The sequence below is a fragment of the Cherax quadricarinatus genome, chromosome 24 (assembly GCF_038502225.1).
Source record: "Cherax quadricarinatus isolate ZL_2023a chromosome 24, ASM3850222v1, whole genome shotgun sequence".
NCBI classification, from domain to species: Eukaryota; Metazoa; Arthropoda; class Malacostraca; order Decapoda; family Parastacidae; genus Cherax; species Cherax quadricarinatus.
The window spans coordinates 42,627,553-42,653,502 of NC_091315.1; the positions used below are offsets into that span (position 1 = coordinate 42,627,553).

The 25,950-nt window shown below is 40.0% G+C and overlaps 1 protein-coding gene across 2 annotated transcripts in view; it reads left to right on the forward strand.

The window, feature by feature from the left end:
• Positions 1–25,950, forward strand: part of Cdk12 (Cyclin-dependent kinase 12) — a 109,822-nt gene that overhangs the window by 46,836 nt on the left and 37,036 nt on the right. For both annotated transcript variants that reach the window (XM_053779747.2, XM_053779748.2), the window contains exons 3-5: positions 10,261–11,090; positions 11,200–11,445; positions 18,912–19,078. In XM_053779747.2, the coding sequence (XP_053635722.1) occupies positions 10,261–11,090; positions 11,200–11,445; positions 18,912–19,078 (1,243 nt within the window). The remainder of the gene's footprint in view (positions 1–10,260; positions 11,091–11,199; positions 11,446–18,911; positions 19,079–25,950) is intronic.

A 25,950-nucleotide genomic window follows, 5' to 3' on the forward strand; every position in this document is an offset into this window, starting at 1 on the left:
GTGACTAACGAGCAGAAGAAATGTTTTAGTACCAGTATGTGATGATTGACTGGAAGAATGGAATTGGCCAAAAATAAGGCTCAAAGTGGGCAAAATCACAGATGTATACATATACAGTGAACCCTCAGTTAACGCCTTTAATCCATTTCAGAGAGCTAGACTTTAACCGATTTAGCTTTTAACCGAATTAATTTTCTCCATAAGAAGTAATGGAAATCCAATTAATCTGTTCCAGACACCCAAAAGTATTAAAATTTTTTTACATTAAATATACATTTCCTTACACAGAAGACAATGACTTCAGGTAACAAGTCCTTTTCTGGGGTTACCTCCCTTCTTTGTTTTTAATGCCACCAGGACCAGCTTGAGTCACTGGACCCCTGTCGCGCAAAATATCTGTCCAGAGAGCTCTGTTTCTCGCTTCCCTTTAAGATTTCCCAAAAATGGGCTACAAGAGTGTCATTGTACATGTTGCCAATATGGCTTGCAACAGCTGTGTCAGGATAATATTCACCAATAAATGCTTGCACCTTTGTAAACATTGTACACATTTCCTTAAACTTTGACAAAGGCAATTTCCTCCGTCTCTCTTCCTCCTCCTCTAAAGGAAATCCCTGAGCTATTGCTGTTGCTGGTCTGTTGCTGTTGCACCTGAAGCTCTTGCAGCTCTGTAGTGGTTCACTCTTCATCGTCGTCCTCCACCAACGCTTCCACATTCTCACCACTAACCTCTAACCCCATTGTCTTCCCCAATGCCACAATAGCTTCCACAACTGGCATAAGCTCCTTAGGGTCAACCCCAAACCCTTCAAAATCCCTCTCTTGTACACATTGTGGCCACAATTTTCTCCAGAGTTCAAAGTCCTGCAAGTCACTCCCTCCCAAGCCTTACCTATAAGGTTTATCCAACTGAGGATACTGAAGTGATCTTTCCAGAACTCTCTTAGGGTCATTTGAGTGTCTGAGGTCACTTCAAAGCACTTTTGAAACTGCTTTGGTGTATAGTTTTTTAAAATTTGAAATGACCTGCTGGTCCATGGGCTGGAGGCGAGGAGTGGTATTAGGAGGCAAAAACTTCACTTTGATAAAGCTCAGCTCCCCCTGCAGTTTGCTCTTGCAAGTTGTGAGGATGAGCAGGAGCACTGTCCATTACCAGGAGGCACTTGAGGTCCAATTTATTTTCCGGGAGGTACTGTTTCACAGTGGGGCCAAACAAGTCATAGAACCAGTCAATAAACATGTCTCTAGTTACCCATGCCTTACTGTTTGCTCTCCACATCACACACAATTTAGTCTTGACGATATTGTTTTTCTTGAGCACTCTGGGAGTTTCAGAGTGATACAAGAGTAAAGGTTTCACTTTGCAATCCCCACTAGCATTACTACACAACATTAAAGTTAGCCTATCTTTCATAGGCTTGTGTCCTGGGAATGCCTTTTCCTCCTGAGTAATGTAGGTCCTGTTTGGCATTTTCTTCCAAAACAGGCCTGTTTCGTCACAATTTTTCAGTGTCTATGTACTCCTTAAAGTCCTGCACGCATACATGTATTTTTCAGCCGCTTTTTTGTCAGAACTGGCAGCCTCACCATGCCTTACCACACTGTGTATGCCACTACGAATCTTAAATCTCTCAAGGCCAGCCTTTGCTGGCCTTAAATTCATTAACAGCAGCACTATTTGGAGGCATTTTCTTAATGAGATCCTCATGCAGCTGCCTTGCCTTTTGACATATTATTGACTGAGAAATACTATCTTCTGATAATTGTTTTTCGTTTATCCACACCAACAACACTCTCTCCACATCTTTGAGTATTTGCGATCTCTGTTTTGAAAATATATTTGAACCTTTCGCAACAACAGCTTCCTTGATTGTCTTTCTGTCGGCCAAGATAGTAGCGATGGTTGATTGGGGTTTGTTATACAACCTGGCCAGCTCGGAGGCACGCACTCCACTTTCATACTTTGTGATTATCTCTTTCTTCATTTCCATAGTAATTCTCACCCTTTTTACCAAAGGGTTGGTACCAGAAGCTTTCTTTGGGACCACGGTGGCTTATTTAGCAGTTACAAGCACTAAAAACACTGGAATAATACAAAACGTATCATAGGTACGCGTGGAGCTGTCCGCAGTGGCTTGTAAACAATGGCACACTAGCTGAAGGCAGGGCAGCTGAGGCGCGCTCAGGTTGGACGGACAGGTGGACGCGTTCGGGATGAGTGTTCTTACCCAAGTTTTTCATCGTTGGTCGAGCCAGTATTTTTACGCAAAAACGCATCGCTGCCCGATTTTATCGTTAGTCGATGCCATCGTTGCACGATTTTATCGTTAGTCGATGCCATCGTTGCCCGAATTGCTCTGCATAACAAGCGGCTTTCTATGTAGTAGTAGTATGTCATTAATGTCAGTTAAGCCTGTATACCTTGTACATGTACTTGTAGAAATAAAGATATTATTATAGTACGTATTATTATTATGTATGTGTATACAGTAGAACCCTGAGTTTCAGCCGCCTCAAGCTTCGGTCGCTTCGAGTTTAGACCATTTTTTTCGGCTAAATTTTGTCTCGAGTTTCGCACTGTGCCCTGGTGTACCAGACCTGTCCTGCCCGCGCAGACGGCGCGAGTCAGTTTTATCCCAGGATGCAACCCACATCAGTCAACTAACACCCAGGTACCCATTTTACTGATGGGGAACATAGACAACTGGTGTAAGGAAACATGCCCATGTTTCTGTCCTCCACGGGAATTGAACCCAAACCCTCGCCATGTGAAGTGAGAGCTTTAGCCACCAGACCACGGGGCCTGATGGCTACATACATGTAGTATACATATACAGCCTCTCCTCACTTAACAATGGGGTTCCATTTCTAAGAGTAGGTCGGTAAGCAAATTGGTTGTTAAGCGAGGAGCATACTACAGTTTACTGGTAGTGGGTTTCTGTCAACCATCTTCAAATATTATTTTAATGTCACCTTTGCAGCATTTATAATGCTTCTGGTATATTTTTAAATGTTTATACAGTAGTGTACTGTATACTGTAATAAACAGAATAGAGGAAATCAGCTTTAACCCTTTGACTGTTTCAGCCGTATATATATGTCTTACGAGCCAGTGTTTCGGACGTGTATACAGTGGACCCTCGCCTAACGATATTAATCCGTTCCTGAGAGCTCAACGTTAGGTGAAATTATCCTTAGGCGAATTAATTTTACCCATAAGAAATAATGGAAATCAAATTAATCCGTGCAAGACACCCCAAAATGTGAAAAAAAAAAAATTAATACATGAAATATTAATTTTAATACACACAAACTGAAGAAGAGATGTACAATACATGACACTTACCTTTATTGAAGATCTGGTGATGACTGATGGGATGGGAGGAGGGGAGAGTGTGGATAGTCTTAGTGTTTAGAAGGGGAATCCCCTTCCATTAGGACTTGAGGTGTCAAGTCCTTTTCTTGGGTTACTTCCCTTCTTCTTTTAATGCCACTAGGACCAGCTTGAGTCACTGGACCTCTGTCGCACAATATATCTGTCCATAGAGGCCTGTACCTCTCGTTCCTTTATGACTTTCCTAAAGTGGTTCACAACATTGTTAGTGTAATAGTCACCAGCACGGCTTGCAATAACTGTGTCAGGGTGATTTTCATCAAAAAAGGTTTGCACTTCAAGTCACATTGCACACATTTCCTTAATCTTTGAAGTAGGCAACTTCTTCAATTTCTCTCTCTCTCTCCTCCGAAGCAGTTTCCTCAGGTCTGGCCTCTTTCTATTGAAGATGATCTAGCAGCTCATCAGTGGCTAGTTCGTCATTGTCCTCCTTCACCAACTCTTCCACATTCTCCCCACTAACCTCACCAATATGAGCACTAGTTCCAGGCATTTTTTCCTGTTCACCTGGGTGTTAGTCAACTGTTGTGGGTCGCATCCTGGGGGACAAGATAAAGGACCCCGATGGAAATAAGTTAGACAGTCCTCGATGATGCACCGACTTTCTTGGGTTATCCTGGGTGGCTAACCCTCTGGGGTTAATCGTTTCTCGGTAATTGTTTCATGTTAAGCCATACCAACAACACACTCTCCACATCTTCGAGTAATACAGCTGATGGTGGTGCAGCAACAGCAACAGCTGACCATGGTGCAGCAGCAGCTGACTGCAGTGCAGCAACAGCCGACTGTGGTGCAGCAGCAGCTGTGGTGCAGCAACGGCTGACTGGTCCAGCAACAGCTGATGGTGGTGCAGCAGCAGCTGACTGTGGTACGATAGTATTTCTCACCCTTTTTACCACAGGGTTGGCACTAGAAGCTTTCTTGGGACCCATGGTCACTTATTTTGCAGGTGAAATCACTAAAAACGCTGTGATAATATGAAATGTTCCGATTGTATGCTTGGATGGGACCACGGAGGCTGGCTTGTAAACACTGCCACCCACGGAACAAGTGAGGCTGGCTCAGGCCGCATGTGGACGCGTCTCGGACGAATCTCGTTGAGCGAGTTTTTTAGCGCTAGGCGAGGCAAAATTTTTGCGTTAAAATGTATCGCTAGGAAGATTTAACGTTATGCGATGCCATCGTTAGGCGAGGGTCCACTGTATACTCAATAATTCTAGAGGCTTACCATACCACGGGCGGGAATAGAACCCGCGACCAGAGAGAGTCAAAACTCCAGACCGTCGCGTTAGCCACCGGACCAGCTAGCCTGGTCCAGTGGCTAACGCGACAGTCTGGAGTTTTGAGACTCTGATCGCGGGTTCTATCCCCGCCCGTGGTATGGTTTGTTTGCAATTGTGTCATTACGATTTCGTGAGTCTAGTGGCTTCAAATCAAGCAGGAGAAAGCTGGTAGGCCCTCATGTGAGAGAATGGGTCTGTGTGGTCAGTGTGTACTGTATAAAAAAAAATCCTGCAGCACGCAGTGCATAATGAGAAAAAAAAACTGTTTTTGGATTAAAATGCCGAATTTGAGGTGTATTTTTGTATAGTATTTATGGATGTATTCTCATTTTCTTGGTCTCATTTGATAGAATGGAAAACATATTACAGAAATAGAGATGATTTTGATTAGTTTCACTATGAAAATGACCTTGAAATTGAGCTCAAAGTAGCAGAAATGTTCGATTTTTACCAATGTTCAAGAATAAACAAATCACACTAAACTTCCAATACACGTCAACTGGGGAATCTGATATTCTTTCACTAGTGCACTGATATTATTTATATCATTTTTACAATAATGCAGTAGTCTGCATAGCAGTAAATCTTCTATTTTTTGTGTAAATAAAAAATCAAAATAGAAAGCAAGAGTAATATAAGAGGGGCCTGGAGACATGACTAATAAACAGAGGATGTTAGTTTAGTGCCAAGCATGTCTGCATTGTTTATTCTAGACCCTATTTTGAAATTGGCATCTTTTTTAATTTGTGTGAAATTGGCTAAATTGCCAATTTCTGACCACTTTATTGGGTAGTTGAAATCTGTAAATGGGCAGTTTCTTGTAGTCAATTGATAGAAAAAAATGGAGTTCTAAAGAAATAGCTATGAATTTGGTTGACTGGACCAATGGAATTGGCCGAAAATAGGGCTCAAAGTCGGTGAAATCGCTGAGATTGCTAACTTCATGGGAGTATAATTCCGTAAGTTTTCAATCCGATTTCGTACTTTTGGTGCCATTACCATCGGGGAAAGATTCTCTTGTCATTTCATGAGAATTTTTTTTTTCCCAAAATTTTGCGACACCAGGAGACACTTCAGGATTTGGGGTTGCAACAGTCAAAGGGTTAATATATGTTATTTAGGTTTGCATACTGTGTGGAGAGGGTCATAAGTCTGAGTGGTCGGTAAACAAGTATATCACTAAGTGAGGAGAGCCTTCACACACACACACACACACACACACACACACACACACACACACACACACACACACACACACACACACACACACACACACACACACACACACACACACACACATGCGCACGCACGCACGCACATACGCACACGTGCGGGGGGCCTAGTGTCTAATCAACATGTGCCTAGGACAAAATGGTAACTAACGTATGTACCAATGACGAAATGGTAACTAACACGCATGCACACGCACATATGTATATGCAGAGCAGGGGGCCATAAGTACAATTAGAGAATACTGGGAACGTTATTGGTTCAGGATGTTCATTCTTGAATTGGCAGATATAAGAAATATTGCTTCAACAGTGGTAGAAGTCTTCATGGGGGGGGGGCAGCATTGTGCAATTACCTACAGAAAGTGTCAGATCAGCCAGGTTGAGGGCTATATAGGCCTGCAATCTGCTGGCACCAACAGTCAGGTTGACCGGGCATTGAACAAGGAAGCTTGGCTTTGGGATTATCTTTTCGAGTAGAATGGAACTTGACTGTTAGCCCTCAAGCTAGATAGAAAAAAATAAATTATGCACAATTTTATGGGTCATAAAACTTTACTTTTTCTAATAAATTGGGAAGATGTAGAATGCTCTAGTTATCATCAGATGAAAGATTAAGGGCATTTCAGCGATAATGTCAGTAGATTCCATAAAAAACAAATGTTGAAGTTAGTATTTTTTTTGGGGGGAGACAATTAAAAACAAAGCTGTAAACAATATCGCAAATCCTCCCTGGGTGTTTGTAGAACCATCATTCCTCAATAACGTGTGCAAAAATCATGACAATCCTATTAATACAGTGGACCCCCGCTTAACGATCACCTCCCAATGCGACCAATTATGTAAGTGTATTTATGTAAGTGTGTTTGTACGTGTATGTTTGGGGGTCTGAAATGGACTAATCTACTTCACAATATTCCTTATGGGAACAAATTCGGTCAGTACTGGCACCTGAACATACTTCTGGAATGAAAAAATATCGTTAACCGGGGGTCCACTGTACTTATTGCAGAAAAAGGAAAACAGTGTCAACTTATTTCTGAGTTATTATTTTTTTTGTTTGGTGAGAAACTAGGGTTATAGCCATGCCAAATCTCAGCGTGTTGCACTCCTCCTTCCTTGTTGACAGCCTGCAGGCTACTAAGGGAGACACCATGTTCTACACTTTAGCCAGCACAGAAGTTGTGATGTATTTAGAATGAAACAGTCATAAAAATTGTAATTTTTGGAGGAAAAAAAAAACCCACTAATTGCTAACATGTATTTTTGATGACAACAAGAACAAAAAATAATACATTTAATGAAAAACATACTTAGAAATATGATAGAAAGAAGCCGATTACATCAAAATGTTGCCAGAATTTTGCACTATTTTTCAGTAAGAAAACATTTTTTTTCCATAATTTTTAATCTTAACCCTTTCAGGGTCGTGAGGCCCTCTCCTAAACTTGTTCTCAGGGTCGAAAATTTTTCCAAAAAATAAAATATTTTTTCTTTTGAAAAGATAAGAGAATCTTTTCCTGATCATAATGACACCAAAAGTATGAAATTTGATGGAAAACTTACGGAATTATGCTCTTGCGAAGTTAGCAGTCTCGACAATGTTTACGCATCGGCGATTTCGCCCAATTTGAGCCCTATTTTTGGCCAATTCCAGTGTACTAGTCGACAAAAATCCTAGCTATTTCACTAAAACTTCATTTTTTCCATCGAATGAGTACAAGAAACCACCCATTTACCGATTTCAACTATCCAATAAAGTGGTCAGAAATTGGCAATTTTGCCAATTTCACACATTTCAAAAGATGCCATTTTCCAAATAGGGTCCAGAATAAACAAGACAAATTCCTGGCACTAAAATAGCATTTCCTCTGTTCATTAGTCACATACCCAGGCTCCTCTTACATTTCTTTTGCTTTCCACTTTGAATTTTTATTCTCACAAAAAACAGAAGATTTTGTTATGTAGACTACTGCATTAGTGTAGAAATGGTATAAATAATATCACCGCACTTGTGAAAGAATATTAGACTTGCCAGTTGACATGTATTGGACGCTTGGCATGATTTGTTTACTTTAGAACTTCGGCAAAAATTGAACATTTCTGCTACTTTGAGCACAATTTCAAGGTACTTTTCATTGTGAAACCAGTCAAAATCATCTCAATTTCTGTAATATGTCTTCCATTCTATATAATGAGACCAGGAAAAGTAGAATACAGCAATAAGTACCATACAAAAATACAGTGCAAAATCGCTGTTTTAAACCAAAAATACGGTCAGTGTTTTTTTTCTCGTTACGCACTGTGTGCTGCAAGATTTTTTTTATACTGTGCACACTGACCCCACAGACCCATTCTTTCATGTGTAGGCCTACCAGCTTTCTCTCGCTAGAATTTATACGTACTAGTACGTCAACCCTAGTGTGTAAGAAGTACTAGTACGTCGGAAACCCTGAAAGGGTTAATTTCCTGATCACTAAAAAATGGCTGGCCCCTCCCTTAATGACCCAGGTGATTCCTCCAAAGATATACTGTTTTGATTAGAATATTGTTGAATACTGCTTGCACCCTCTTATGTATCAAATGACAAGAGCTTTCTATAAAAGACAGTTCATCACATGTTATTAAACTATTTTACCTATTAGCAGCTACATGAGCAGAGTTATACTTAATGCATATACTGGTACAGTATTTATTCCATAATATATAGACTTTAGCTTACAATGTACACTAGGAGAAAGCTTGTGGTTGTATTTCACTCATGACAGAAAGTGCAGAGGATCAGGTGGCACAGTTTAAAGTACTGTTCAAAACACAAAGGTTTGAAAATAAGAATTGGCAGAGAAGAATTGTGCAATCTGTTAAGTGGTGTATATTGATGAATGTAGTAAGATGTTTATAAAGAGCATTTCAGATGAGAAGTTTCACATCACATCAAGATCATGATAGAAGAATAATTTTAACATTGTAGCAAAATGCATTGTTTCTAAATAAGTGGGTAAATGAAGTTATACAGTATATTGCCTGCAATCACAATTAAATTTCATCATTCCTCTGTGTAATATCTTTTAAAAATGTCTTTTTAGTAATTTTGTTATAATAGACTTTAAATGTAACAGTTATGTCCATGGTTCAGACTATTAAAATTCTTTGTTAAATGTATGCCGAAGCTTAGTTTATTAACCCTTTCAGGGTCCGTCCCGTAGATCTACGGCTTTATGGTGAGTGTCCAAACCGTAGATCTACGCCATGAGCTCAGCTCACTCTGATAAACTGTGAGTGGTACATTTGGGCCTAGATATGAGAGAATACATCTATGTGGTATGTGTGCACCACATAAAACAGATCCTGCAGCACACTGTGTATAATGAGAGAAAAAAACTGAAATCATGATTTTTCGATTAAAACAGCAACTTTGCAGTGTTTTTTCGTATGTTTTTTATAGTTGTATTTGCGATTTCTTGGTCTCATTTGATAGAATGGAAGACATATTTCAGAAATAGGGATGATTTTGATTGGTTTTAGCACTGGAAATGGCTTGAAACTGAGCTCAAAGTAGCGGAAATGTTAAATTTTTGCCGATATTCAAGAGTAAACAAACGACCTCACACGTCTAATACACGTCAGCTGGTGGGTCTAATATACATTCACAAATATGGTGATGATATTTATACAATTATTACAGTATTGCATAGCAGTAAATCTTCTATTTTTTGGTGTGAATAAAAATTCATTATGTGAATAAAAAATCAAAATGGAATTTATTTGTAAACCCTCAAAACATGACTAATGAACAGAGGAAATGTTAGTTTAGTGCCAGGAATGCCTACATTGTTTATTCTGGACCCTATTTTGAAATTGGAATATTTTGAACTTTGTGTTAAATTGGCCAAATTAACAATTTCCGATCACTTTATTTTGTAGTTGAAACAGTTGACTTGGCGATTTCTTGTGCTCAATCGATAGAATAGAAGTAATACTAGTGAAATAGCTAAGAATTTGGTTGATTGGAATAATGTAATTGGCCTAAAATGGGAGTCAAAGTCGGCAAAATCGCCAATTTGTAAATATCGCTGACACATCAAAATTCGCGAGAGCATAATTTCGTCAATTTTCCACCAAATTTCGTACTTTTTGTTTTATTACCTTCACAAAAAGATTCTCTACGATTTCATAAGAAAAAATAACAAATTTTTTTTTTTGAAAATTCTTGGACACTGGTGCGTGACTCCAGATTTGGGCCTTGGACCCTGAAAGGGTTAATTGTAATATTCATAGTTACATAGCCTAAATAGCACAACTCTGTTATTTGCTTACTATTTATTTTTAATCTCTCGAATTTTATTATTTATAGACGAAAGCGCAGGAGTGGAAGCCGCAGCCCTAGTCGTAAACGAGGTGAGCGTGTCCACAGACGATCTCCTACTCGTGCCCGTCATCCGTCACCTCGCCGTGCTCCTGCATCTGGTGGCTTAGCACATGACAACAATATGAGCTCAACAAGCTTATTTGCAGAGCTTGTTAAGAGTAGAAAAAACAGAGAACGCATCTTGGCTCTGATGACTAAGGAGGGGGAAAAGACAGAGAAAGGTAAAGAAAATGTGGAGCCTGAAGGAGGTGGATCTGCCTCAGGTCCAGATACCCCAGGTCCTACCCCTGCACCATCTGCAATTCCTAATGGAGCAGCCAAAGTTGAAAATAATGTGACAGTGGCAGCAGCAGCAGCAGCAGTAGTAGTGGCGGCAGCAGCAGCAACAGCAGCAGTTGCAGTGCCATCTACAGCAGTAATGTCAGCAGCACCTACAGCATTGATAGCAGTGCCTGTAGCAGTGACAACAACAACACCTTCTGCAATGACAGCAGCAGCACTAACAACAACAACAATAACAACCACAACCAGCACAACCACATCACTGTTAACAGCAACATCATCAGTATCAACTGATCAAGAAGAAACGTCCAATCATTCTTATCAGTCAGATCAGCCAATAATTAGTACCCATCAAACTTCTGACACTGGAAAAATTGACTTCAGGAAAGTTTCAGTACCAACTAGTCTCACAAAACTACCAATGCCACCAGGTATTAATCTGGAAGACATTGATTCTCCTACGTCTCCAAGTACACCCCCAGAACCAAAGCCTACAAGAAAAAGTATTATCACAGATCTTCCTATGCCACCAAGTAAGAAATAATTTTTGTCTTATTATTTTTGAGTAACATTTGTATATACAGTAATTGACAAAATGCACTTTGTGTCTAAAAGTCTGCTGCATTTAATTTTTTCTTCTAGTGATTGCAGGTACAGAAGAACTTTCACCAGATGAGGATGCCCTGAGTACTCCACCCCTCTCCAGGTTGGCTCCTCCTAAACAAAGACCTACTGCAATGAGACCCAAAATTTTAAATGCCAAACGGCAAGACCGCACATCTCTTGAGGACTGGAGTGAACGCTGTGTTGAAGTGTTTGATATTATTGCACAAATTGGAGAGGGAACTTATGGGCAGGTGTATAAAGCAAGAGCTAAAGATAAGAAAAGTAAGTGAAATTAATTTTATTTTTTATTCCTAAAATCAAATTTCTATCTTTTACATTCCAATGATATTAACATCAGTCTTTATTTACCACAATTTTAAGAATTCCTTCTTACTGTGGCAGGAGTGCTGGTCTCCCCTTTCTGTTTCATAAATATTTAATTTGGCAGGTAAATTTCATTATGTACTTTGCTTTGTAACTCCTACTAGTTCTTAATATTGTAATGTTTCCTCTCCAATTCCTCCTGGAAAGTGGGTTACAATCTACTGATGGGACGATATCAAAATTTTTGCTGGATACCCATACTCAATTTTAGACCAGCATGATGCCAAAAAGTGGCCCAAAAAGAAAAACGAAAGTTTTCTCTTTTTTAAATTTAGTAATTTATACAGGAGAAGGGGTTACTAGCCCCTTGCTCCTGGCATTTTAGTCGCCTCTTACAACATGCATGGCTTACGGAGGAAGAATTCTGTTCCACTTCCCCATAGAGATAAGAGGAAATAAACAAGAACAAGAACTAGTAAGATAATAGAAGAAAACCCAGAGGGGTGTGGGTGTGTGTATATATATGCTTGTACATGTATGTGTAGTGTGACATAAGTGTAAGCAGAAGTAGCAAGACATACCTGAAATCTTGCATAATTATGAGACAGAAAAGAGACACCATCAACCCTACCATCATGTAAAACAATTACACGCTTCCGTTTTACTCACTTGGCAGGACTGTAGTACCTCCCTAGGCGGTTGCTGTCTACCAACCTACAACCTCAAAATTATATGATACCCATCAATAAAACCAAAATTCTCTGATACTTTCAAAATTATCTAATACCCATTGATACTCAGTTTTAGGCTGATGCAGGTACCAATAAAGTTAGCCAATACGAATGCTGTGGCACCTGTTTTAGAATCTCTTCCATAACCAAGAGTGTTGCAGAAAGTAATTAAGATCCAAGAAACATGAGACTGGTTTTTTCCTCTGCATGTAACTGCAAGAAAGAACCAAATAAATTTTCATACTCTACTAGATTAATTGAATGAACATGAATATTGTATGAATGTCAGCCTTAACCCTTAACCCTTTTAGGGGCCAGAGGCCAAATTTCGAAGTGTGCACCAGGGTCCAAGAATTTAAAAAAAAAATTTTAATTTTTTCTTATGAAATGGTAGAGAAACTTTTTCTGAAGGTAATAAAACAAAAAGTACGAAATTTGATGGAAAATTGACGAAATTATGCTCTCGCGAATTTAGATGTGTCAGCGATATTTACGAATCGGCAATTTTGACGATTTTGACTCCCATTTTAGGCCAATTATGTTATTCCAGTCGACCAAATTCTTAGCTATTTCACTAGTATTACTTATATTCTATCGACTGAGCACAAGAAATCGCCAAGTCAACTGTTTCAACTACGAAATAAAGTGATCGGAAATTGGTAATTTGGCCAATTTAACACAAAGTTCAAAATATTCCAATTTCAAAATAGGGTCCAGAATAAACAATGTAGGTATTCCTGTCACTAAACTAACATTTCCTCTGTTCATTAGTTACATTTTGAGGCTTTACAAATAAATTCCATTTTGATTTTTTATTCACACAATGTTGATGAAGATAGGGAAGCTGTGATTTCGTGTATAGGGCAAGGAGGAATAACATCTTGTAGGAGTGAAGAAGAGCCAGTTGTGAGTGTGGGGGAAGTTCGTGAGGCATTAGGTAAAATGAAAGGGGGTAAGGCAGCCGGGATTGATGGGATAAAGATAGAAATGTTAAAAGCAGGTGGGGATATAGTTTTGGAGTGGTTGGTGCAATTATTTAATAAATGTATGGAAGTGGGTAAGGTACCTTGGGATTGGCAGAGAGCATGCATAGTTCCTTTGTATAAAGGCAAAGGGGACAAAAGAGAGTGCAAAAATTATAGTGGGATAAGTCTGTTGAGTATACCTGGTAAAGTGTATGGTAGAGTTATTATTGAAAGAATTAAGAGTAAGACGGAGAATAGGATAGCAGATGAACAAGGAGGCTTTAGGAAAGGTAGGGGGTGTGTGGACCAGGTGTTTACAGTAAAACATATAAGTGAACAGTATTTAGATAAGGCTAAAGAGGTCTTTGTGGCATTTATGGATTTGGAAAAGGCGTATGACAGGGTGGATAGGGGGGCAATGTGGCAGATGTTGCAGGTGTATGGTGTAGAAGGTAGGTTACTGAAAGCAGTGAAGAGTTTTTACGAGGATAGTGAGGCTCAAGTTAGAGTATGTAGGAAAGAGGGAAATTATTTCCCAGTAAAAGTAGGCCTTGGACAAGGATGTGTGATGTCACCGTGGTTGTTTAATATATTTATAGATGGGGTTGTAAGAGAAGTAAATGTGAGGGTCTTGGCGAGAGGCGTGGAGTTAAAAGATAAACAATCACACATAAAGTGGGAGTTGTCGCAGTTGCTCTTTGCTGATGACACTGTGCTCTTGGGAGATTCTGAAGAGAAGTTGCAGAGATGGGTGGATGAATTTGGTAGGGTGTGCAAAAGAAGATAATTGAAAGTGAATACAGGAAAGAGTAAGGTTATGAGGATAACAAAAAGATTAGGTGATGAAAGATTGGATATCAGATTGGAGGGAGAGAGTATGGAGGAGGTGAATGTATTCAGATATTTGGGAGTGGACGTGTCAGCGGATGGGTCTATGAAAGATGAGGTGAATCATAGAATTGATGAGGGGAAAAGGGTGAGTGGTGCACTTAAGAGTCTGTGGAGACAAAGAACTTTGTCCTTGGAGGCATAGAGGGGAATGTATGAGAGTATAGTTTTACCAACACACTTATATGGGTGTGAAGCATGGGCGATGAATGTTGCAGCGAGGAGAAGGCTGGAGGCAGTGGAGATGTCATGTCTGAGGGCAATGTGTGGTGTGAATATAATGCAGAGAATTCGTAGTTTGGAAGTTAGGAGGAGGTGTGGGATTACCAAAACTGTTGTCCAGAGGGAGGAGGGAGGGTTGTTGTGGTGGTTCGGACATGTAGAGAGAATGGAGCGAAACAGAGTGACTTCAAGAGTGTATCAGTCTGTAGTGGAAGGAAGGCGGGGTAGGGGTCAGCCTAGGAAAGGTTGGAGGGACGAGGTAAAGGAGGTTTTGTGTGCGAGGGGCTTGGACTTCCAGCAGGCATGCGTGAGCGTGTTTGATAGGAGTGAATGGAGATAAATGGTTTTTAATACTTGACGTGCTGTTGGAGTGTGAGCAAAGTAACATTTATGAAGGGGTTCAGGGAAACTGGCAGGCCGGACTTGAGTCCTGGAGATGGGAAGTACAGTGCCTGCACTCTGAAGGAGGGGTGTTAATGTTGCAGTTTAAAAACTGTAGTGTAAAGCACCCTTCTGGCAAGACAGTGATGGAGTGAATGATGGTGAAAGTTTTTCTTTTTCGGGCCACCCTGCCTTGGTGGGAATCGGCCAGCGTGATAAAAAAAAAATCATGATTTTTATTCAAACCAAAAAATAGAAGATTTACTGTCATGCAATATTGTAATAATTGTATAAATATCATAACCACATTTGTGAATGTATATGAGACCCACCAGCTGGTGTGTATTAGACATGTGAGGTCGTTTGTTTACTCTTGAACATCGGCAAAAATTTAATATTTCCGCTACTTTGAGCTCAGTTTCAAGCCATTTCCAGTGCTAAAACCAATCAAAATCATCTCTATTTCTGTAATATGTCTTCCATTCTATCAAATGAGACCAAGAAATTGCAAATACAACTATAAAAACATAAGAAAAAACATAACACATGCTATTAATAATACGTACTATTATTATTTATAACATATATGTTATTAAATACATACATGTTAATAATAATACATGTTATTAATAATAACATGTACTATTATTATTTATAACATATGTGTTATTAAATACCACTGCCTCAACCGCTGAATTATTGTGAAATGTTTGGAAGAGCAGGGAGACTAATGTTCACTCCAGCATAAACAAAGTCACACTGACGATGTGTCAACCACTCCCTTGTATTTTTGTACAATTTCCTTCTTCAATTATATCGTATTTATTATTATTATTATTATTATTATTATTATTATTATTATTATTATTATTACTATTGTTATTATTAGCAATAGCAGAAATGTTCGATTCTTTGCTGTGTTCAAGAGTAAACACATAATGTCACCGTCTAATACCTTTCCTAATAGCCATTCCAATATGCAATCATGAATGGGTTTACATTATTTATTCTGTAGTTTAATAGCAAATAATGAACAAACAAAACACTCACCACACTGAGTGGTGAGAGGGCTGGCTGCCAGTTGCGGGGGTCGGAGGGAGGGTAGTAGGGACTCGCAGTGGTGAAGTCTGTGGTATTTAATAACATACATTTTATTAACATACATGTTATAAATAACATACGTTGTTAAAGCATAACATGTCTATATTTAGCACAATTTACGATGTTTTCATGTATTTTATGATTATTCATGGTTCAACAAGTTAAGGAAGCAGTATTGTAATATATTACAATACTGTTTCCTTAACTTGTTGAACCTACAATATATTGGGGCACCAAACATTCATGGTTTTTCAACATTCGCGAGGCTCTTGATCCCCTAACCCTCGCGAATGTTGAGGGAGACCTATTAAACAACCACGGTGACATTATGTATCCCTGTCTAAGATCAACTTTTACCTGAAAGTAATCACCCTCTTTCCTATACACCCTAACCTGAGCCTCACTATCCTCATAAAAACTTTACAGCACTTAGTAACTCACCTTCTATTCCGTACACTTGCAACATCTGCCACTTTGCTCCTCTATCCACCCTGTTGTAAGCCTTTTCTAAATTCACAAAAGCAATGAAACCTTCCTTACCTTAATCTAAATATTGTTCACTTATGTGCTTCAATGTAAACACTTGGTCTAGTCTCATTGTTCATCTGCGATCCTGCTCTCTGTCTTACCTCTAATTTTTTCAATCATAAACCTACGATACACTTTACTAGTATACTCAGTAGGCTTATTTCCCTATAATTTTTACACTTGTCTACCTTCCCTTCATATAACGGAACTATGCATGCTCTCTGCCAGTCTCTAGGTTCCTTTCTCTCTTTCATACATTTATTGAACAGAAGTACCAGCCGCTCCGAAACTATATCCCCACCTGCTTTTAACATTTCTGTCATGATCCCATCAGTTCCAGCTGCTTTACCAACTTTCATTCTATTCACTGCCTTATAAACCTTTCCCATATATCCGGCTCTTCTTCACTCCTAAAAGATTTTATACCTCCCTGGCCCATGGCTAGGCTTCTAGAGTAGCAAGACTCGAAATTCATGGAAGGTATCCCGGGCCAAGGCAAGAAATCACTGCCTACCTCAACATTTAACAGTTCCTCAAAATATTCTTGCCATCTTTCCAATACCTCCAACTCCCCATCTACTGACTTCCCAAGTCTGTTTTTAACTGCTAAGTCCATTTGTTCCCTAGGCTTTCTTAACCTATTTTGCTCCAAAAATTTTTCTTATGCTCAGCAGAATTTGTTGACAGCACCTCAGTCGTATTATTTGCTATCCTTTTGCACTCCCTCACCACTTTCTTCACTTCTCATTTACTTTTCATATACTCCGTCTTTCTTACATCAGAGTATGAAACAGATTCCAACTGCACAATAGAGCGGAAAACTAATGTGAAGGACCTGGGAGTGATAATGTCAGAGGATCTCAGTTTCAAATATCACAACAATGTATCTACCACATCTGCTAGAAAAATGATAGGATGGATAATGAGAACCTTCAAAACTAGGGATGCTAATCCCATGATGATTCTCTTCAAATCGCTTGTTCTCTCTGGGGTGGAATATTGTTGCACACTAATGGCCCCTTTCAAGGCCGGTGAAATTGCTGACTTGGAGAATGTACAGAGAGCCTTCACGGCACACATAAGTATGATACAACACTTAAATTATTGGGAATGGTTGAAGTTCCTTGATTTATATTCCGTGGAATGCAGGCAAGAAAGGTACTTGATAATATACACTTGGAAAATCCTAGTGGGATTAGTTCCAAATTTGCACACAAAAATCACTCCTACGAAAACAAAAAACTCGGCAGGCAGTGTAACATCCCCCAATGAAAAGCAGGGGCACCAAAAGTGTGCTAGGAGACAACATGGGATTATCAGTAAACCCCTAGCTGTTTTCAAGAAGGCACTGGACTGGTACATAAAGTCAGTACCTGACCAGCTAGGCTATGGTTTATACGTTGGTTTGTACATGGTTAACAATAACAGCCTGGTTGATCAGGCCCTGATCCACCGCAAGGCATGGTCACAGACCGGGCTGTGGGGGCATTGACCCTCGATACCCTCTCCAGGTATACTCCAGGTATCACTTCTGCTTTGTAAAAACCTCTCATAAGCTAACCTTTTCTCCCTTATCACACCCTTTACCTCATCCCACGAAACGCTCGTCTTTCCTCCCACACCCATCCTCCTACACCCATAAACTTCTGCCCCTCATTCTAACACTACCTTTTTTAAAGTCTCTCACCCCTCTTCAGCCCCCCTCCCCCCCCTCACTACCTATACTCTTGTCAGCACACCTCTCTCTCAATAGTTGCTTGTATCTCACCCTAACTTCCCCCTATACCTTGTTTGCTGGTAGAGGAACAACAGCTTGTTTACTTTTGTTAGTTAGACATACTGGTATGCTCAACATAGTCATCACCAGAGTAGTTAACCATGATACACTGTGTACCTTGCTGGCCTTAGATTTTTTCAGATGTCTGAATAAATGGAAGACCCAAAGAGTTGTGCTGAGATCAAAAATATTGGCAGGTGGCAGATTTGTGGGTACGAAAAAAATGTGCGTACTAGTACGTACGTCAGACATAGATAGCATATGTGTACAAGTATATCGGACCCAGGTTAAGAGTTAAATTATTACCTGCTGGAATTTTGGAAGTTCACAAAATATTCTTATCTTTTTGTAATGTGCCATTTTCTTTTCTTGTATTGTACAGCATATTAATTTATTCACCACGACCCAAAAATTGAGATAGATGTTAAGAGTTTACTCTTCTCCTGAATTCTGAAGATTAGGTTCCCAAAGATTAGTGTGCCATATTGTTTATAATGTTTGTGGGATGGCATACCTGTCATACTCCATCACACAGGATGGGTTCTCAGATTAATGACTCCTCTGGAGCTGAGAGATATCAGTAAGGCAATGAGGGTATCTTCAAACATTCCACTATGGGTTCAGTAGCTTACAGGTTTCCTTCCAGCAGGGCTTGTGTTACCTTTACATGGGGAATATAGTGTGCATGCATGGTTGTCGAGTTTTTTTCTGTTGGACACCATTTAAACATCAGAAGAAGTACCATAGTTTGTGCACATGGAAATATGAAGATGTGCATATGACTTAAAAGAATTACATTTTTACTCAATAATTTTATTATTATTATTACAGATGATGAAATGGTTGCTTTAAAGAAAGTTCGCTTAGAAAATGAGAAAGAAGGTTTTCCAATCACAGCAGTGCGGGAAATTAAAATCTTGAAGCAGCTTCACCACAAAAACATTGTCAACCTCAAGGAAATTGTGACAGACAAGCAGGATGCTGTTGACTTTCGACATGTAAGTTCAACATCGTCTTTCATCTTTTGGGATAGGCTAAGGTTTCATTTTATGGTTTTATTTGCTAACATTAGTTATAAGATTAATACAGTAGACTGTTATATTACATGGTAGTTACATTCCTGAAAACGCTGTTAGGTAAAACTGTCTGAAGAACTTACGGGAAAAATAAGGTTATGTTCCTGGGAGCCCCCGAAAAGCCAAACAACTTTTTTGTTTAGACCAACAGATCTTACAAAAATAAGAGTGAATATGTAATTATAGTTTATTGTCATGATATATTATGTTTTTACTGCTTAAGACTGCAAATGCAACAGAAATTGTGGGTGCTGGTGTTTGTGGATGATTGTGAAGAGAGTGGAGATGCATGGTTTGGTCCTCCTGGGCTGAGGTGTATGGTTGTTGGCAGAAGTGGATGGTAGAGATTCTGGTACTAAAGTCGATGGTTGTATTGGAGTGTGCATAAATTCTGTAATGGATCTTTGGGCTCTTTTTACCCTGCAGTACATTATACAGCTGACGGTAAGGCATCATCAGCTGGTCTAGACCCCATTTCAAAGCACTGCTTCTAGATTTGTCAGGGTCCTCTTCAGTGAAAAGTCTGCAACTTTACCAGAAATATGAAACTACTCACATAATTGCTGTAATGTTAACTGTTTTTCTTTAGGTTGTTCTTCTGTTATCTGACTCCCTTGTATCTGTGCATCAAGCTCTGCCAACATTTCTTCTGGACTCCTGTCTTCATCTTCTAAGAGTTCATTCATATTTTCAAAACCATCGCCTGGTAATCTCCTTGCCAGCTGAACAATTTCCTGAATCTAACTCTCAAGCAAGAGAAACAGTGAAAGAATTAACTTTAGAAGGCCACAACTTTCCCCAGCTTGATTGAGGCACTTCATTCCATGCACTTACAGCATAGCTGATGGCATCTACAATGCTAAATTTATTCCAGATACTTTGTACTGCCAGGTTGGAGTTAGTCCATTGATGCATAAATTTTTTTTTTGTGTAGTTACACTTGAATGACTTAATAATCCCCTGATCCAGTGGCGGCTGCTGCGGCTGCTGCGGCTGCTGCTGCTGCGGCTGCTGCTGTGGCTGCTGCTGCTGCTGTGGCTGCTGCTGCTGCTGCTGCTGCTGCTGCTGTGGCTGCTGCTGCTGCTGCTGCTGCTGCTGTGGCTGCTGCTGCTGCTGTGGCTGCTGCTGCTGCTGTGGCTGCTGCTGTGGCTGCTGCTGTGGCTGCTGCTGCTGCTGCTGTGGCTGCTGCTGCTGCTGCTGTGGCTGCTGCTGCTGTGGCTGCTGCTGTGGCTGCTGCTGCTGCTGCTGCTGTGGCTGCTGCTGCTGCTGCTGCTGTGGCTGCTGCTGTGGCTACTGCTGGTGCTGTGGCTGCTGCTGCTGTGGCTGCTGCTGCTGCTGTGGCTGCTGTGGCTGCTGCTGTGGCTGCTGCTGTGGCTGCTGCTGTGGCTGCTGCTGCTGCTGCTGCTGCTGCTGCTGTGGCTGCTGCTGTGGCTGCTGCTGCGGCTGCCGCCGCCGCCGCTGCTGCCGCCGCTGCTGCCGCCGCCGCTGCCGCCGCCACCGGCTTAAGCCAATGCCTTGACCTAGTGATGTCAGACGCATAACTGAAGGGAGGAGCAGAGCATCCGACCTAGAAGCACAAGCTAGTCAGGTCCAACTCACATCCACTAGTGTATTTATCCAACCTATTTTTAAAACTACACAACGTCTTAGCTTCTATGATGGTATTCGGGAGTTTGTTCCACTCATTTACAATCCTATTACCAAACTAATGCTTTCCTATATCCTTCCTGAATCTGAATTTTTCCATTTTAAAACCATTGCTGTGAGTCCTGTCTATGTTAGGTATTTTTAACACTATTTACGTCCCATTTATTAATTCCTGCTTTGCGTTTATACACCTCAACCATTTTTTTTTAAACAAGTCGGCCGTCTCCCACCGAGAAAGGGAGACCCAAAAAGAAAGAAAATCCCCAAAAAGAAAATACTTTCATCATCATTCAAAACTTTCACCTCACTCACACATAATGACTGTTTTTGTACAGGTGCCCAGAATACAACAGTTTAGAAGTATATACGTATAAAAATACACAATATATCCCTCCAAACTGCCAATATCCCAAACCCCTCCTTTAAAGTGCAGGCATTGTACTTCCCATTTCCAGGACTCAAGTCCGGTTATATGAAATAACCGGTTTCCCTGAATCCCTTCACTAAATATTACCCTGCTCACACTCCAACAGCTCGTCAGGTCCCAAATACCATTCGTCTCCATTCACTCCTATCTAACACTCAAACATGCTTGCTGGATGTCCAAACCCCTCGCCCACAACACCACCTTGACCCCCTTCCTCCAACCTTTTCAAGGACGACCCCCACCCTGCCATCCTTTCCCTACAGATTGATACGCTCTCCATGTCATTCTACTTTGATCCATTCTCTCTAAATGACCAAACCACCTCAACAAACCCTCTTCAGCCCTCTGACTAATACTTTTATAAACTTCACACTCCGAATTTTCTGCATAATATTTACACCACACATTGCCCTTAGACAGGACATCTCCACTGCTTCCAACCGCCTCCTCGCTGCAGCATTTACAACCCAAGCTTCACACCCATATAAGAGTGTTGGTACTACTATACTTTCATACATTCCCTTCTTTGCCTCCATGGATAAAATTTTTTGCCTCTACATATACCTCAATGCACCACTCACCTTTTTTCCTTCATCAATTCTATGATTAACTTCATCCTTCATAAATCCATCTGCCGACACGTCAACTCCCAAGTATCTGAAAACATTCACTTCTTCCATACTCCTCCTCCCCAATTTGATATCCAATTTTTCTTTATCTAAATCATTTGATACTCTCATCACCTTACTCTTTTCTATGTTCACTTTCAACTTTCTACCTTTACACACACTCCCAAATTCGTCCACTAACAATTGCAATTTTTCTTTAGAATCTCCCATAAGCACAGTATCATCAGCAAAAAGTAACTGTGTCACTTCCCATTTTGTATATAATTCCCCATAATTTAATCCCACCCCTCTCCCGAACACCCTAGCATTTACTTCTTTTACAACCCCATCTATAAATATATTAAACAACCATGGTGACATTACACATCCCTGTCTAAGACCTACTTTTACCGGGAAGCAGTCTCCCTCTCTTCTACACACCCTAACCTGAGCCTCACTATATTCATAAAAACTCTTTACAGTATTTAGTAACTTACCAAATATTCCATATACTTGCAACATCTGCCACATTGCTCCCCTATCCACTCTATCATATGCCTTTTCTAAGTCCATAAATGCAGTAAAACCTTCCCTACCTTTATCTAAACATTGTTCACATATATGCTTCAATGTAAAAACCTCTCCGCCAATCCCTAGGTACCTTCCCCTCTTTCATACATTTATTAAACAAAAATACCAACCACTCCAACACTATATCGTCCCCCTGCTTTTAACATTTCTGTCAAGATCCCGTCAGTTCCAGCTGCTTTACACCCCTTTCATTCTACGTAATGCCTCGCGCACTTTCCCCACGCTCACATCCTGCTCTTCTTCACTCCTAAGAGATGGTATACCTTCCTGGCCAGTGCATGAAATTATCGCCTCCCTTTTTTCGTCGACATTTAAAAGTTCCTCAAAATATTCTCGCCATCTACCCAATACCTCCATCTCCCCATCTACTAACTCCCCTACTCTGTTTTCAACTGACAAATCCATTCGTTCCTTAGGCTTTCTTAACTTGTTTAACTCACTTCAAATTTTTTTCTTATTTTCATTAAAATTTCTTGACAGTGCCTCTCCCACACTATCATCTGCTCTCCATTAGCACTCTCACCACTCTCTTCACCTTTCTTTTACTCTCCATATACTCTACTCTTCGTATAACACTTCTGCTTTGTAAATACCTCTCATAAGCTACCTTTTTCTCTTATCACACCCTTTACTTCATCATTCCACCAATCACTCCTCTTTCCTCCTGCACTCTCCCTCCTATAACCACAAACTTCTGCCCCACATTCTAATACTGCATTTTTAAAACTATTCTAACCCTCTTCACCCCCCTCCCTCCCCACACTACTCATACTTGCACCAGCCCACCTTTCTACCAATAGTTGCTTGTATTTCACCTGAACTTCCTCCTCCCTTAGTTTATACACTTTCACCTCCCTCTTACTTTTTTGTTGCCATTTTCCTCTTATCCCATCTACCTCTTACTCTAACTGTAGCTACAACTAGATAATGATCCAATATATCAGTTGCCCCTCTATAAACGTGTACAAACTACTTTCATTACGTGCTATATCATACCTTGTATATTTATTTACCCTCTTTTTCATAAAATATGTATTAATTATTACCAAACCTCTTTCTACACGTAGCTCAATTAAAGACTTCCCATTTTCATTTACCCCTGGCACCCCAAATTTACTTACTACTCCCTGCACAACATTTTTACCCACTTTAGCATTAAAATTGAAAACCACAAGTACTCTCACACTTGGTTCAAAACTCCCCACATATTCACTCAACATTTCCCAAAATCTCTCTCTTTCCTCTATACTTCTCTCTTCCCCAGGTGCATATACGCTTACTATAACACACTTCTCACATCCAACCTTTATTTTACTCCACATAATCCTTGAATTAATACATTTATAGTCCCTCTTTTCCTGCCATAGCTTATCCTTCAACATTATTGCTACTCCTTCTTTAGCTCTAACTCTATTTGAAACCCCTGACCTAATCCCATTTATTCCTCTCCACTGAAACTCATGCACCCCCTTCAGCTTTGTTTCACCTAATGCCAGGACATCCAGCTTCTTCCCATCATAACATCCACAATCATCTCTTTCTTATCATTCGCACAACATCCACGCACATTCAGACTTCCCACTTTGATGATTTTCTTCTTCTTATTCTTTTTAGTAATTATTACAGGAAAAGGGGTTACTAGCCCATTGTTCCTGGCATTTTAGTTGACTTTTACAACATGCATGGCTTACGAAGGAAAGATTCTTATTCCACTTCCCCATGGATATAAAAGGAAAAGTAATAAGAACAAGAACTAAGATAAAATCAAGGAAATATCAGATGAGTGTGTATAAATAAACGTGTACATGTATGTTTAGTGTGACCTAAGTGTAAGTAGAAGTAGCAAGACGTACCTGTAATCTTGCATATTTATGAGACAGACAAAAGACACCAGCAATCCTACCATCATGTAAAACAATTACAGGCGTTCATTTTACACTCACTTGGCAGGACGGTAGTACCTCCCTGGGTGGTTGCTGTCTACCAACCTACTACCATATCCCCCCTATTTCTACGCCTTTCTAGAGAGTGCAGATTCAGGGCCCCTCAGTTTATCCTCATAGGGAAGATTTCTGATACATGGGATCAACTTTGTCATCCTCCTTTGTACGTTTTCCAGTGCATTTATTATCCATTCTGTAATACCGTGACCAAAACTGTGCAGCATAATATAAATGAGGCCTAACCAAAGATATATAAGAGTTGAAGAACAACCCGAGGATTTCTATTATTTATACTTCTAGATATGAAGCCAAGTATTCTGTTAGCTTTATTGCAAACACTTATGCACGTTGTCTTGGTTCCATATTACTGCTAACCAGAACTCCTAAATCCTTTTCACAGTCTGTAATATTAAGATCTACATTATTCAGTTTATATGTGGCATGGTTTTTTTCCTGTCCAACATTCAGAACTTTGCATTTGTCTATATTAAACTGCATCTGCTGCCTCTCCAACCACTGCATCAGTCTATTCAAATCATCATGGAGTGCTCTAATGTCCTCATTGGAATGAATTGGACGGCCTGTTTTGGTGTCATCAGCAAATTTGCTTATGTGACTATTTGTTCCCTCATCTATGTTGTTTATGTAGATTGTGAACAACAAGGGGCCCAACACTGACCCCTGTGGAACACTGCTTGTGACATGCCCCCATTCTGATTTCTGCCCATTTATGCAAACTCTCTGTTGCCTATTTGTTAACCATGCCTCTACCCATTAAAAAATTTCTCCTATTCTGTGTGCCTTAAGTTTTTGCAACAGCCCCTGATGTGGATCTCTATCAAAAGCCTTACTGAAGTCCATATACACAATATCATATTCAGTACCATGATCTACCTTTTCAAATACCTTAGTGATGAAAGTTAGCAGATTTGTAAAACATGAATGCCCCTTTGTAAAACCATGCTGAGATTCATTAATCAGTTTATGCCTTTCAAGATGGCTGTGAGTTGCTTTGGCAATTATTGATTCCATAAATTTACCAACTATGGAGGTTAGGCTTATTGGTCTATAGTTTGAAGCTAAGGACCTGTCACCTGCCTTGTAAATGGGTATTAAATTTCCCATTTTCCACTTGTCTGGCACTGTGCCAGTTTCTAGTGATACATTGAAAAGATTAGCCAAAGGTATGCTAAGTTCCTCTTTACATTCTTTAAAACCCTTGCAAACAGTTCATCAGGGCCTGCAGATTTGTTAGGGCTTAATTTCTCTATTTGTCTAAGGACCACCATGTCACTAGTTACCCTAATCGTGCATAGTTTATCATCATCCTGTTCTACATAATTTATTATTTCTGGAATTTTGCTAGTATCTTCCTGAGTAAAAACTGAGAGGAAGGTAGGTATTGAAAAGTTCACACACATATCCTTATCACTGTCAGTGATCTGACCTGAGTTACTCTCAAGTGGGCCTATCTTATCCCTAATCTTTCTTCTGTATATCTGAAAGAACCCTTTTGGATTAGTCTTCGAATCCCTTGCGACTTTAGCCTCATAATCTCTCATTGCTTTTCTTATTCCT